The 13,977-nt window shown below is 43.4% G+C and overlaps 1 protein-coding gene across 1 annotated transcript in view; it reads left to right on the plus strand.

Moving 5' to 3' along the window:
- Positions 1-42: 42 nt before the first annotated feature.
- Positions 43-13,977, plus strand: part of CRYAA (crystallin alpha A) — a 42,650-nt gene continuing 28,715 nt past the window's right edge. Inside the window, exons 1-2 of the mRNA XM_081570007.1 lie at positions 43-317; positions 926-1,077. Coding sequence (XP_081426133.1) covers positions 957-1,077 — 121 coding nt within the window. The 5' untranslated portion in view covers positions 43-317; positions 926-956. The remainder of the gene's footprint in view (positions 318-925; positions 1,078-13,977) is intronic.

The following is a 13,977-nucleotide window of genomic DNA, read 5'->3' on the forward strand; positions in this document are numbered from 1 at the left end:
GCCAGCGCTCCTCGCGCCCCCGGCTGGGGCCCCGCGACCTCCACCGGCGTTCCGTAGTGCCCAGAGAAGCCAAGCGCTCAAAGTGCGGCTGCGGAGGAGGCAGCGGCCGAGGAGCTTTCCTACGCAGTCCCTGGGCCCGGGTCCTGAGCGCGCCTGTCCCGCGTGGGGGGTTCCGCGGGCTCTAAGCGGGGCGAGACCCCTCTCCCCGCACTTTCCTTGGGGGATCCCCACTGAACCCTTCCTGGGGGAAGACGCGTTTTTCAGCTCCCTCGTATTCGGAGAACAGAGTCGGAGCTCGCCGGCTCCCCAGTCCGGAGGTGCGCTGCCTGGGCCCGGCCCCGGGAAAGTCTGGCGGGTTTGGAGAGGCTCCAATGCCGGGAAGGCAGAGCGCACGTCTTCGGGCCGGGCTCACTGGCCCGCAAGACCGAGCGGTGCGGGGCTGGGGTAAGGGGTGTCGGGCTTGGGACCGGTTTAGGGACGTCCAGCAGTGCCCGGCACAGAAACCCTGAAGACCACGGAGAAGCCAAAGTGCAGGGGCCGCTGCGGGGAGGGGGGCCGGCTGGGGGCCGAGCAGAGTTACAGATCTGCGTGAACGCCGGGTCCTTTCCCCCAGAGCTACCCACCTCTGGTGTTCCTAGTTCATTCTGTTTTTTTTGTTTGTTTTTTTTTTTTGAGGCACCTCCTTTATACCCACGGTTTCCTCCTCGTTCCCTTTTTTCACATAACGGTCCATCCCACAGATGGCTCCATAGGATTGTGGTCGCAGTCATGGCTCCCCAGAGCTCCGCTGTGTGACTAACCAGTCCCCTGTTGATGGGCCCATAGGATGAGCCAGTCTCGCCTCTACTGAGTCCTGCAGCAAGTGTCCTGTAGCTATCATTTTGCATTTGGGGCAAACGCACACCTGGTTTGTTTGTCCACCCAGGTCTGCAGTCTCAGAAGTTCATAAACAGAGAATGCAACAAAAAGTTTTATCCTGGGAAGAAGCTTGCACAAAAATGAATTTTATCCCGGCAGAAATGCTTTGGCAGTGTCTACTGTGTCAAAATATGGTATGGAGCACATTTGAGAGTGAAGGTAAAAATGATAATCAGGTACTTGTGTAGCCCTCAAAGCAGGTGCGAGGAGGACTTGATTCCCTCTGAACAGTTTGAGAACTGCTTTTTTGGTTGGTGGGTGTCATAGCAGGGGCTATGATCCTATATTGTACTTTCAGTTCAGTTCAGTCGCTCAGTCGTGTCCAACTCGTTGCGACCCCATGAACCGCAGCACGCCAGGCCTCCCTGTCCATCACCAATTCCCAGAGTCCACCCAAGCCCATGTCCATCGAGTCAATGATGCCATCCAACCATCTCATCCTCTAATGTCCCCTTCTCCTCCTGCCCTCAATCTTTCCCAGCATCAGAGTCTTTTCAAATGAGTCAGCTCTTCACATCAGGTGGCCGAAGTATTGGAGTTTCAGCTTCAACATCAGTCCTCCCAATGAACACCCAGGACTGATCTCCTTTAGGATGGACTGGTTGGATCTCCTTGCAGTCCAACGGACTGAAGAGTCTCCAACACCACAGTTCAAAAGCATCAATTCTGCGGCGTTCAGCTTTCTTTATAGTCCAACTCTCACATCCATACATGACCACTGGAAAAACCATAGCCTTGAGTAGACAGACCTGTGTTGGCAAAGTAATGTCTCTGCTTTTTAATATGCTGTCTAGGTTGGTCATAACTTTCCTTCCAAGGAGTAAGCGTCTTTTAATTTCATGGCTGCAATCACCATCAGCAGTGATTTTGGAGCCCAGAAAAATAAAGTCAGCCACTCTTTCCACTGTTTACCCATCTATTTGCCATGAAGTGATGGGACTGGATGCCATGATCTTAGTTTTCTGAATGTTGAGCTTTAAGCCAACTTTTTCACTCTCCTCTTTCACTTTCATCAAGAGGCTCTTTAGTTCTTCTTCACTTTCTGCCATAAGGGTGGTGTCATCCGCATATCTGAGGTTATTGATATTTCTCCCGGCAATCTTGATTCCAGCTTGTGCTTCCTCCAGCCCAGCGTTTCTCATGATGTACTCTGCATAGAAGTTAAATAAGCAGGGTGACAATATACAGCCTCAACGTACTCCTTTTCCTATTTGAAACCAGTCTGTTGTTCCATGTCCAGTTCTAACTGTTGCTTCCTGACCTGCATATAGGTTTCTCAAGAGGCAGATCAGGTGGTCTGGTATGCCCATCTCTTTCAGAGTTTTCCACAGTTTATTGTGATCCACACAGTCAAAGGCTTTGGCATAGTCAATAAAGCAGAAATAGATGTTTTTCTGGAACTCTCTTCCTTTTTTGATGATCCAGCAGATATTGGCAATTTGATCTCTGGTTCCTCTGCCTTTTCTAAAACCAGCTTGAACATCTGGAAGTTCACGGTTCACGTATTGCTGAAGCCTGGCTTGGAGAATTTTGAGCATTACTTTACTAGCATGTGAGATGACTGCAATTGTGCAGTAGTTTGAGCATGCTTTGGCATTGCCTTTCTTTGGGATTGTAACGAAAACTGACCTTTTCCAGTTCTGTGGCCACTGCTGAATTTTCGAAATTTGCTGGCATATTGAGTGCAGCACTTTTACAGCGTCATCTTTCAGGATTTGAAATAGCTCAACTGGAATTCCATCACCTCCACTAGCTTTGTTCGTAGTGATGCTTCCTGAGGCTCACTTGACTTCACATTCCAGGATATCTGGCTCTAGGTGAGTGATCACACCATCGTGATTATCTGGGTCATGAAGATCTTTTTTGTACAGTTCTGTGTATTCTTGCCACCTCTTCTTACTATCTTCTGCTTCTGTTAGGTCCATACCATTTCTGTCATTTAATGAGCCCATCTTTGCATGAAATATTCCCTTGGTATCTCTAATTTTCTTGAAGAAATCTCTAGTCTTTCCCATTCTATTGTTTTCCTCTTTTTCTTTGCACTGTACTTTAGGGGAGGTGAAATAACCTCTCAACCCTCTTGGGTTCTGGTGGCTGGACTAATAGTAAAACTGACTCAAGGTAGATTACCAGGAAAAGAAGAAACTTAACTCTAATTCATGCACAGGTAGAGGCCCCATAGAAATGGGACCTAAGAAGTGGACAAGGGCTTCCCTGGTGGCTCAGAGGGTAAAGAATCTGCTTGCAATGCAGGAGACTGGAGTTTGATCCCTGGGATGGAAAGATCCCCTGGAGAAAGGAATGGCAACCCACTCCAGTATTCTTGCCTGAAGAATTCCATGGACAGTGGAGCCTGGCAGCCTGCAGTCCATGGGGTCGCAAAAGAGTCAGACATGGCTGAGCAAGTAAGCACAGCAAGAAGTGGGCAAAGCAGGCAGCTTTTATTCTTTTTAGGCAAGCCGTGACTTTGTGAGGAATTGACAGACTTAAGTTTGGGGTGCCCAGTTCAAGAAGTAGAAGGTTTGCTTATATAAGCTTCATGTCCCCAAGTCCCCCATCTTTGGTGATAAGAATCCTTCTGATTCCAGGTGCAGGATTGCACCTTTTACACGGGAGACTTATTTCCTACTCTCGGGGAGACAGTGTGTGTCTCTTGTATTGGTTGTTTCTTAAGTAACCTTGAGTGAGTGAAAGTGTTAGTTGCTTAGTCCTGTCTGATTCTGCAACCACGTGGACTGTAGCCTACCAGGCTTCTCTCTCCGTGGAATTCTCCAGACAAGAATACTGGAGTGGGTTGCCATTCCCTTCTCCAGGGGATCTTCTCGACCTGGGGATGGAATCTGGGTCTCTTGCATTGCAGGCAGATTCTTTATTGTATGAGCTACCAGGGTATCCCAAGTCAAAATAATCAATATGGGCTTCTGGTTCAAGATGGCAGAGTAGAAGGACCTGCGTTCATCTCCTCCTTCAAGAGCACCAAAATCACAACTGGCTGTTGAACAACCAAAGAAGAAGCCACTGAGATGGTAGGAGGGGCACAGTCATGATAAAATGAAATCCCATACCTGCCAGGTGAAATTGAAAGTCACTCAGTGGTGTCTGACCTTTTGCAACCCCATGGACTCTACAGTTCATGGAATTCTCCAGGCCAGAGTGCTGGAGTGGGTAGCCTTTCTTTTCTCCAGGGGATCTTCCCAACCAAGGGATCGAACCTGGGTCTCCTGCATAGCAGGCAGATTCTTTACCAACTGAGCTATGAGGGAAGCCCCTTAGATCTAGGGAAGGGTGTTCTGTATGTTGGAGGGAAAAATAACGTGGCCAGGGGACATGAAAAAGGGTGTGGACTTAATCTGAGGATCAAGAGAAGCCACAAAGATGTTAAGAATCTTGACCTTTAAACTGATTAGTGATTAGTTAAAAATGATGTATTTTTTTTTTTTATAAATTTATTTATTTTAGTTGGGGGCTAATTACTTTACAATATTGTAATAGTTTTTGCCATAAAAATGATGTATTTTAAGGACAGGAGCCAGAGCCAACCAAAAATATACAGATTAATACAGGTAAAGATAAAAAACTACTGTAGTCCCTGCCTTCTAAGGGATCCTTTTATAATTTTTATAAATTTATTTATTTTAGTTGGGGGCTAATTACTTTACAATATTGTAATAGTTTTTGCCATAAAAATGATGTATTTTAAGGACAGGAGCCAGAGCCAACCAAAAATATACAGATTAATACTGGTAAAGATAAAAAACTACTGTAGTCCCTGCCTTCTAAGGGACCCTTTTATAATTTTTATAAATTTATTTATTTTAGTTGGGGGCTAATTACTTTACAATATTGTAATAGTTTTTGCCATAAAAATGATGTATTTTAAGGACAGGAGCCAGAGCCAACCAAAAATATACAGATTAATACTGGTAAAGATAAAAAACTACTGTAGTCCCTGCCTTCTAAGGGACCCTTTCCCCCCCTCACTGTCTATGCTGAGAGCTTTGTACTTTCCTCCTCTTTAATAAATCCTACTCACTTGCTACTGTGAGTGTTTGCAGGTTCATGGATTCCATTCTTTGGCTCCAAGAACAAGAACTCGGATTCCCATTTCATTGTAAAGGTTCTGAACCCCATGTCAGGCTTTCCAGCCTGGGGATCTGACAGACTGGGAATCCCCTGGGAATCTGGCCTTGAAGTCCAGTGGAATTTGATTATAGGACTTCCACAGGACTGGGGAAAACAGAGACTCCAGTCTTGGAGGGCACAAACAAAATCTTGTGCACGCCAAGACACAGAAAGATTGAAGGCAGGAGGAGAAGGGGAAGACAGAGGATGAGATGGTTGGATGGCATCACCAACTCGATGGACATGAGTTTGAGCAAGCTCTGGGAGTTGGTGAAGGACAGGGAAGCCTGGAGTGCTGCAGTCCATGGGGTTGCAAAGAGTCAGACATGACTGAGCGACTGAACTGAACTGAAGACCTGGAGAAAAGGAGCAGTGATCCCACAAGTGACTGAACCAGAACTACCTGCTAGTGTTGGAGGGTCTCCTGTGGCAGTGTGAGTTGGCAGGGGCTCACCACAGGAACAGGAATACTGGCAGCAGCAGGCCAGGAAGGTCCCCCTTGGTATAAACCCTCTTGGAGGTCACCATTAACTCTTGTCATGGACCCCAACAAGGAGGGAGTGCGACCCTACCCATCAGTAGATAATTGGATTAGAGTTTTACTGAGCAAGGCCCTTCCCATCAGAACAAAACCCAGTTTTACCCCCAGCCAGTCCTTGGGAAGCTTGCACAAGCCTCTTATCTTCATCAGAGAGCAGACAGAAGAAGCAAGAAGTACAGCCTCACAGTGGCTAAAACAAAAACCTTATTACAGAAAGTTTATCATGATGAAAAAGCAGAAAGTTATGTCACAGAAGGGACAAGATAAAACCTCAGAAAAACAACTAAATGAAGTGGAGATAGGTAACCTTCCAGAAAAAGAATTCAGAATAATGATAGTGAAGATGATCCAGGATCTTGGGAAAAGAATAGAGACGATCCAAGATACGTTTACCAAAGACCTGCATGAACTAAAGAACAGAGATGAATATACACTAGAAGGAATCAATAGCAGAATAATGGAGACAGAAGAACAGATGAATGACCTGAAGGACAGACTGGTGGCAATCACTGCTGCAGAACAGAATATATAAAAAAGAATGAAGAGGAATGAAGACTGCATAAGAGACCTCAGGGACAACATTAAATGCACCAACATTCACATAGTACGAGTCCCAGAAGAAGGAGAAAAGAGAGAAAGGACCTGAGAAAATATTTGAAGAGGTAACAGCTGAAAACTTCCCTAACAGGGGAAAGAAAATAGTCAACCAAGTTCAGGAAGCACAGAGAGTCCCAGGCAGGATAAACCCAAGGAGGAACACACCGAGACACATAGCAATCAAACTGGTAAAAATTAAAGACGAAGATAAAATATTAAAATCAACAAGGGAAAAATGACAACATATAAGGGAACTCCCATCAGGCTATCAGCTGATTTCTCAACAGAAACTCTACAAGCCAGAAGGGAATATATTTAAAGTGATGAAAGGGAGGAATATACAACCAAGAACACTCTACCCAGGAAGATTCTCCTTCAGATTTGATGGAGCAATCAGAAGCTTTGCAGACAAGTAAAAATTAAGAGAATTCAGCACCACCAAACCAGCTTTGCAACAAATGCTAAAGAAACTTTTCTAGGTAGGAAACACAAGAGAAAGAAAAGACCTACAGAAAATAAACCCAAACCAATTAAAATGGTAGTAGAATCATACATATCAATAATTACCTTAACTGTAAATGGATTAAATGCATCAACCAAAAGACAGACTGACTGGGTGGGTTTATGTATGCACTTCACTTGCCACATCACTCTGCTTGACCCCCCCAATTGTATGTAATTATCTTGTTAGGTTGACCCCATTATGGCTTGCAATTGTAATTATCTTTTATTTTCTGTCTGGCTATTGATTGTGAAAACTGATCAACATCTTTTACTATTGTGATTATGTGACTATTACTCAGTTGTATCATGTATCATTGTATCATGACTGATCAACAGAAAAATAATAGAACTCTATATCACCAGAACTATGATTTAATAGAAAAACCTGTAATCACTTTTAAAAATCCAGATGTGTATCAGAATTATCTTGGAATTTTTTAAAAAATACAAATGCTTGGGTGTTGCTTTTTTTTCTCCGGAGTTCCAGATATGTTTCTAATGAGGAGCCATGTTTAAAAACACCTGGACTATATGAGGATCTTTTACTTTTATCTAGTTTGTTTCACTTTTAAACTTTCATACTCAGTGCTCCCACTTCATTTAGTTTATGTTTTCCAATTCCTCCATCTCATTTTTTTTGATGTTCTTTCTCAAGCCTTTATCAAGTGTAGTAGAAAATCTTTTGTATACATATATATAAATAATACGTGTAATGTATATGTTTTAGAAAAGTTATGAATTTTTGCCTAACTAAAAAATTTATGACATTTTGATTTGACTTGTTTGACTTAGTATAATGCTATGCTGCTGCTGCTGTTAAGTCGCTTCAGTCGTGTCCGACTCTGTGCAACACCATAGATGGCAGCTCACCAGGCTCCGCCATCCCTAGGATTCTCCAGGCAAGAATACTGGAGTGGGTTGCCATTTCCTTCTCCAGTGCATGAAAGGGAAAAGTGAAAGTGAAGTCGCTCAGTCGTGTCCGACTCTTAGCGACCCCATGGACTGTAGCCTACCAGGCTCCTCTGTCCATGGGATTTTCCAGGCAAGAGTACTGGAATGGGGTGCCATTGCCTTCTCTGAGTATAATGCTATATTTCCAATTAAAAAATAGATATGCAACAAAGGTTTACTGTATAGCACATGGAACTATAGTCAATATCTTGTAATAACCTATAATGGGAAATAATTAAATAATATATGTGTATATGTATAACTGAACTCCAGGAGTTGGTGATGGATAGGGAGGCCTGGTGTGCTGCGGTTCATGGGGTCGCAAAGAGTCGGACATGACTGAGCAACTGAACTGAACTGATAACTGAATCACCTTGCTGTGCACCTGAAACATTATAAGTCAACTATACTTCAATAAAATATGTATATTAAGAAAAAAGTAATATGTCATTAATGCATATTTTGAGATGGCCTATACTGGTTCCCCACAGTCCTCATGTGGGGGAAAGGAGGGCTCTCTGGGGTCTCTTTTATTAAGACATTAATTCCATACATCAGAACTCTACCGTCATGGCCTGATCATGACCCCAAAGTCTCACCCCTTGAGGGTTAGAATTTAAATGTATTGGGTGGGGCGACATGAGTATTTAGCCTATAGCACTTGATTATGAACTTATTTGGACTCGAGTTTCTATTTGTTCATGGGATCAGTAATGCCTACCTTGGAGCATAGTGTCAGGCTTGACACTTCATACTCACTGTGACAGGCAAAATGTGCCACCCAAAAATGTGTTTCTGTCCTAAGGATTAATTTAGGCTGATGGTCTTTAAGAAAGAAGACTTGGGAAGTCTTTTTACCTCTCCCGCAGCTGCCTAAAGAATTTAGATAAGGAGCCTGTTCCTGGAATAGAACCACCACCAGAGATATCTACAAAGAACATGGGCCAGAGTGGTAGGGAAATCTACAGATCAGAGTCCACTCTGTGTTCCACTGTCACTGCAGGGCCCACAAACATTTGTTTACCAAACATCTGCTTTTCCATCTCTGTAAACTGTCTTCTGCCCTGTTGAAGCCCCAAACCCCTACCCCTAACATCCTCTTTTGTCTTTAGCTGAAGATGGTGTTTAAGGTGAGGGCTTCAGCCATTATGGGGTTGTTGTTCAGTCACTAAGTCCTGTCCAACTCTTTGTAACTGCATAAACTAACTGCAGCACACCAGATTTCCCTTTCCTTCACTATCTCCTGGAGATTGCTCAAACTCATGTTTGTTGAGTCAGTGATGCTATCTATGATTGTGGATTTCATTCTGTCTGCCCTCTGACAGATAAGGATAATAGGTGACGGGTCATGGTGGAGAGTTCTGTCAAAACGTGGTCCACTGGAGAAGGGAATGGCAAACCACTTCAGTATTCTTGCCTTGAGAACCCCATGAATAGTATAAAAAGGCAAAAAGATAGGACACTGAAAGTTGAACTCCCCAGGTCAGTAGGTCATATTGGGCAATATGCTACTGGAGAAGAGTGGAGGAATAACTCCAGAAAGAATGAAGAGATGCAGCCAAAACACAAACAATGCCCAGATGTGGATGTAACTGGTGATGGAAGTAAGTCTGATGCTATAAAGAGCAATATTGCATAGGAAACTGGAATGTTAGGCCCATGAATCAAGGTAAATTGGAAGTGGTCAAACAGGAGATGGCAAGAGTTAACATCAACATGTTAGGAATCAGTGAACTAAAATGGATTGGAATGGGCAAATTTAATTCAGATAACCATTATATCTACTACTGTGGGCAGGAATCCCTTAGGAGAAATGGAGTAGCCCTCATAGTCAACAAAAGAGTCCAAAATGCAGTATTTGGGTGCAATCTCAAAAATGACAGAACGATCTCTGTTCATTTCCAAGGCCAACCATTCAATATCACAGTAATCCAAGTCTATGCCCCAACTAATAATGCTGAAGAAACTGAAGTTGAAAGGTTCTATGAGGACCTACAAGACCTTCTAGAACTAATACCCAAAACGAGTCCTTTTCATCAGAGGGGGATGGAATGCAAAAGTAGGAAGTCAAGAGATGCCTAGAGTAACAGGCAAATTTGGCCTTGGAAAACAAAATGAAGCAGGGCAAAGGCAAACAGAGTTTTGCCAAGAGAACACACTGGTCATAGCAAACAGCCTTTTCCAACAACACAAGAGACAACTCTACACATGGACATCACCAGATAGTCAATGCCAAAATCAGATTGATTACATTCTTTGCAGCTGAAGATGGAGAAGCTCTATACAGTCAGCAAAAACAAGACTGGGAGCTGACTGTGGCTCAGATCATAAACTCTTTATTGCAAAATTCAGACTTAAACTGAAGAAAGTAGGGAAAACTACTAAACCATTCAGATATGACCTAAATCAATCCTTTATGATTATAGAGTGGAAATGATAAATAGATTCAAGGGATTAGATATGATAGACAGAGTGCCTGAAGAACTATGGATGGAGGTTTGTGACATTATACAGGAGTATACAGCAGTTATCAAGACCATCTCCAGAAAAAGAAATGCAAAAAGGAGAAATGGTTATCTGAGGAGGCCTTACAAATAGCTGAGAAAAGAAGAAAATGGAAAAGCAAAGGAGAAAAGGAAAGATATACCTATCTGAATGCAGAGTTCCAAAGAATAGCAAGGAGAGATAAGAAAGCCTTCCTCAGTGATCAGTGCAAAGAAATAGAGGAAAACAATAGAATGGAAAAGACTAGAGATCTCTTCAAGAAAATTAGAGATACCACGGGAAATTTTCATGCAAAGATGGGCACAATAAAGGACAGAAATTGTATGGACCTAACAGAGGCAGAAGATATTAAGAAGAGGGGCAAGAATACACAGAAGAACTATACAGAAAAGATCTTCATGACCCAGATAAACACCCAGTTGGTATGGTCACTCACCTAGAGCCAGACATCTTTGAATGTGAAGTCAAGTGGGCCTTAAGAAGCATCACTACAAACAAAGCTAGTGGAGGTGATGGAATTCCAGTTGAGTTATTTCAAATCCTAAAAGATGATGCTGTGAAAGTGCTGCACTCAATATGCCAGCATATTTGGAAAACTCAGCAGTGGCCACAGGACTGGAAAAGGTCAGTTTTCATTCAAATTCCAAAGAAAGGCAATGTCAAAGAATATTCAAACTACCGCACAATTGCACTCATCTCACATGCTAGTGAAGTAATGCTCAAAATTCTGCAAGCCAGGCTTCAACAGTGTGAACTGTGAACTTCCAGATGTTCAAGCTGGATTTGGGAAAGGCAGAGGAACCAGAGATCAAATTGCCAACATCCGTTGGATCATAGCAAAAGCATGAGAGTTTCAGAAAAACATCTATTCCTGCTTTATTGACTAGGCCAAAGTATTTGACTGTGTGGATCACAACAAACTGAGGAAAATTCTTCAAGAGATGGAAATACCAGACCACCTTACCTGCCTCCTGAGAAATCTGTATGCAGGTCAAGAAGCAACAGTTAGAACTGGACATGGAACAACAAACTGGTTCCAAATTGGGAAAGGAGTACGTCAAGGCTGTATATTGTCACCCTGCTTATTTAACTTCTATGTAGAGTACATCATGCGAAATGCCAGCCTTGATGAAGCACAAGGTGGAATCAAGATTGCTGGTAGAAATAGCAATAATCTCAGATATGCAGATGACACCATCCTCATGTCAGAAAGTGAAGAGGAACTGCAGAGCCTCTTGATGAAAGTGAAAGAGGAGAGTGAAAAAGTTGGCTTAAAACTCAACATTAAAAAAACTAAGATCATGGCATCTGATCCCATCAGTTCAGTTCAGTCACTCAGTCACGTCCAACTCTGCAACCCCATTAACCGCAGCACACCAGGCTTCCCTGTCCATCACCAACTCCCAGAGTTCACCCAAACCCATGTCCATTGAGTCAATGATGCCATCTAACCATCTCATCCTCTATCGTCCCCTTCTCCTCCTGCCCTCAATCTTTCCCAGCATCAGAGTCTTTTCAAATGAGTCAGCTCTTTGCATCAGGTGGCCAAAGTATTGGAGTTTCAGCTTCAACATCAGTCCTTCCAGTGAACACCCAGGACTGATCTCCTTTAGGATGGACTGGTTGGATCTCCTTGCAGTCCAAGGGACTCCCAAGTGTCTTCTCCAACACCATAGTTCAAAAGCATCAATTCTTTGGTGCTCAGCTTTCTTTATGGTCCAACTCTCATATCCATACATGACTACTGGTAAAACCATAGCCTTGACTAGACATACCTGTGTTGGCAAAGTAATATCTCTGCTTTTTAATATGCTGTCTAAGTTGGTCATAACTTTCCTTCCAAGGAGTAAGCGTCTTTTAATTTCATGGTTGCAATCACCATCTGCAGTGATTTTGGAGCCCAGAAAAATAAAGTCAGCCACTCTTTCCACTGTTTACCCATCTATTTGCCATGAAGTGATGGGACCAGATGCCATGATCTTAGGTTTCTGAATGTTGAGCTTTAAGCCAACTTTTTCACTCTCCTCTTTCACTTTCATCAAGAGGCTCTTTAGTTCTTCTTCACTTTTTGCCATAAGGGTGGTGTCATCTGCATATCTGAGGTTATTGATATTTCTCCTGGCAATCTTGATTCCAGCTTGTGCTTCTTCCAACCTTGCATTTCTCATGATGTACTCTTCTTAAATAAGCAGGGTGACAATATACAGCCTTGATGTACTCCTTTTCCTATTTGGAACCAGTCTGTTGTTCCATGTCCAGTTCTAACTGTTGCTTCCTGACCTGCATACAGGTTTTGCAAGAGGCAGGTCAGGTGGTCTGGTAAGCCCATCTCTTTCAGAATTTTCCACAGTTTATTGTGATCCATGCAGTCATCACTTCATGGCAAATAGATGGGGAGACAATGGAAACAGTGAGAGACTTTGTTTCTTGGGAACGAAAATCACTGCAGATGCTGACTGCAGCCATGAATTTAAAAGATGCTTGCTCCTTGGAAGAAAAGCTATGACCAACCTAGACAGCATATTAAAAAGCAGAGATATTACTTTGCTGACAAAAGTCCGTCTAGTCAAAACTATGGTTTTTCTAGTAGTCGTGTATGGATGTGAGAGTTGGACCATAAAGTAAGCTGAGCACCAAAGAATTGATGCTTTTGAACTGTGGTGTTGGAGAAGATTCTTGAGAGTCCCTTGGACTGCTAGGAGATCCAGCCAGTTCATCCTAGAGGAAATCAGTCCTGAATATTCATTGGAAGGACTGATGCTGAAGTTGAAGCTTGAATACTTTGGCCACCTGATGGGAAAAACTGACTCATTGGAAAAGACCTAGATGCTGTGAAAGATTGAAGGCAGGAGGAGAAGGGGACAACAGAGGATGAGATGACTGGATGGCATCATCGACTTGATGGCCGTGAGTTTTAGCAAATTCTGGGAGTTGGTGATGGACAGGGAAGCTTGGCATGCTGCAGTCCATGGGTTCGCAAAGAGTTGGACACGACTGACTGACTGAACTGAACTGAGCATGGCTTTGCCCTCCAGAGAAAGACACAGCTTTCCCCATTGCCATTCTTCCCATCAGGAAGCAAGAACTATAAATCCCACACCCTCCAGAAGGAGAACCACAATCACAGAAAGCTAATCAAAATTATCACATGGATCACAGCTTCGTGTAACTCAAGGAAACTAGGAGCCATGCCATGCAAGACCACCCAAGATGGACGGGTCATCGTGGAGAGTTCTGACAGAATGTGATCCACTGGGGAAGGGGATGGCAAACCACTTCAGTATTCTTGCTTCAAGAACCCCATGAACAGTGTGGTGAAAAGGCCAGTGTGGTGAGATGGTCATTTTCCCAGGCCTCTTGCATGTTATTGAACTTTTGTTTGGCCTTCTCCTGTTAATCTGTCCCAGGTCAATTTAATTTTCATAGCTGCTGGAAGAACCTGAAAGGGCAGAGGGAGAGGTATTCCTCCCCGACATCGTGGAACAGTACTGATTTCACCGCCGAGCCCTGCTCTCTCTTGCTGGACTGGGAGCTCACTGAAGATCTTGGTTCTATCTTTTCCTTGATTTCCTGGTAGGACAGACCCACAGTCCCTGCAATTCCAAAATGAAAAAAGTTAAGACTGAGACTTTTTTTCCCCCATTAAGTTTTGTGCCAAGACTTGTTTTGCTGCACAATCTGACCTGACTTGACTGTAGTATTCCAGTGCTGCCAAGGATATAGGCATCTCTGTTGGTCGCTGAGGCTTATTTTCCCTTTTGTGACTTTGGGCTCAATTGCACTGTTCATGCAGAAAAAGAGAAAGACACCCCATTGCTTGCTGTGGGAGAAACTCTCCT

Source organism: Giraffa tippelskirchi, chromosome 2 (genome assembly GCF_054371585.1).
Source record: "Giraffa tippelskirchi isolate mGirTip1 chromosome 2, T2T-mGirTip1v1.2.pri, whole genome shotgun sequence".
Lineage (NCBI taxonomy): Eukaryota > Metazoa > Chordata > Mammalia > Artiodactyla > Giraffidae > Giraffa > Giraffa tippelskirchi.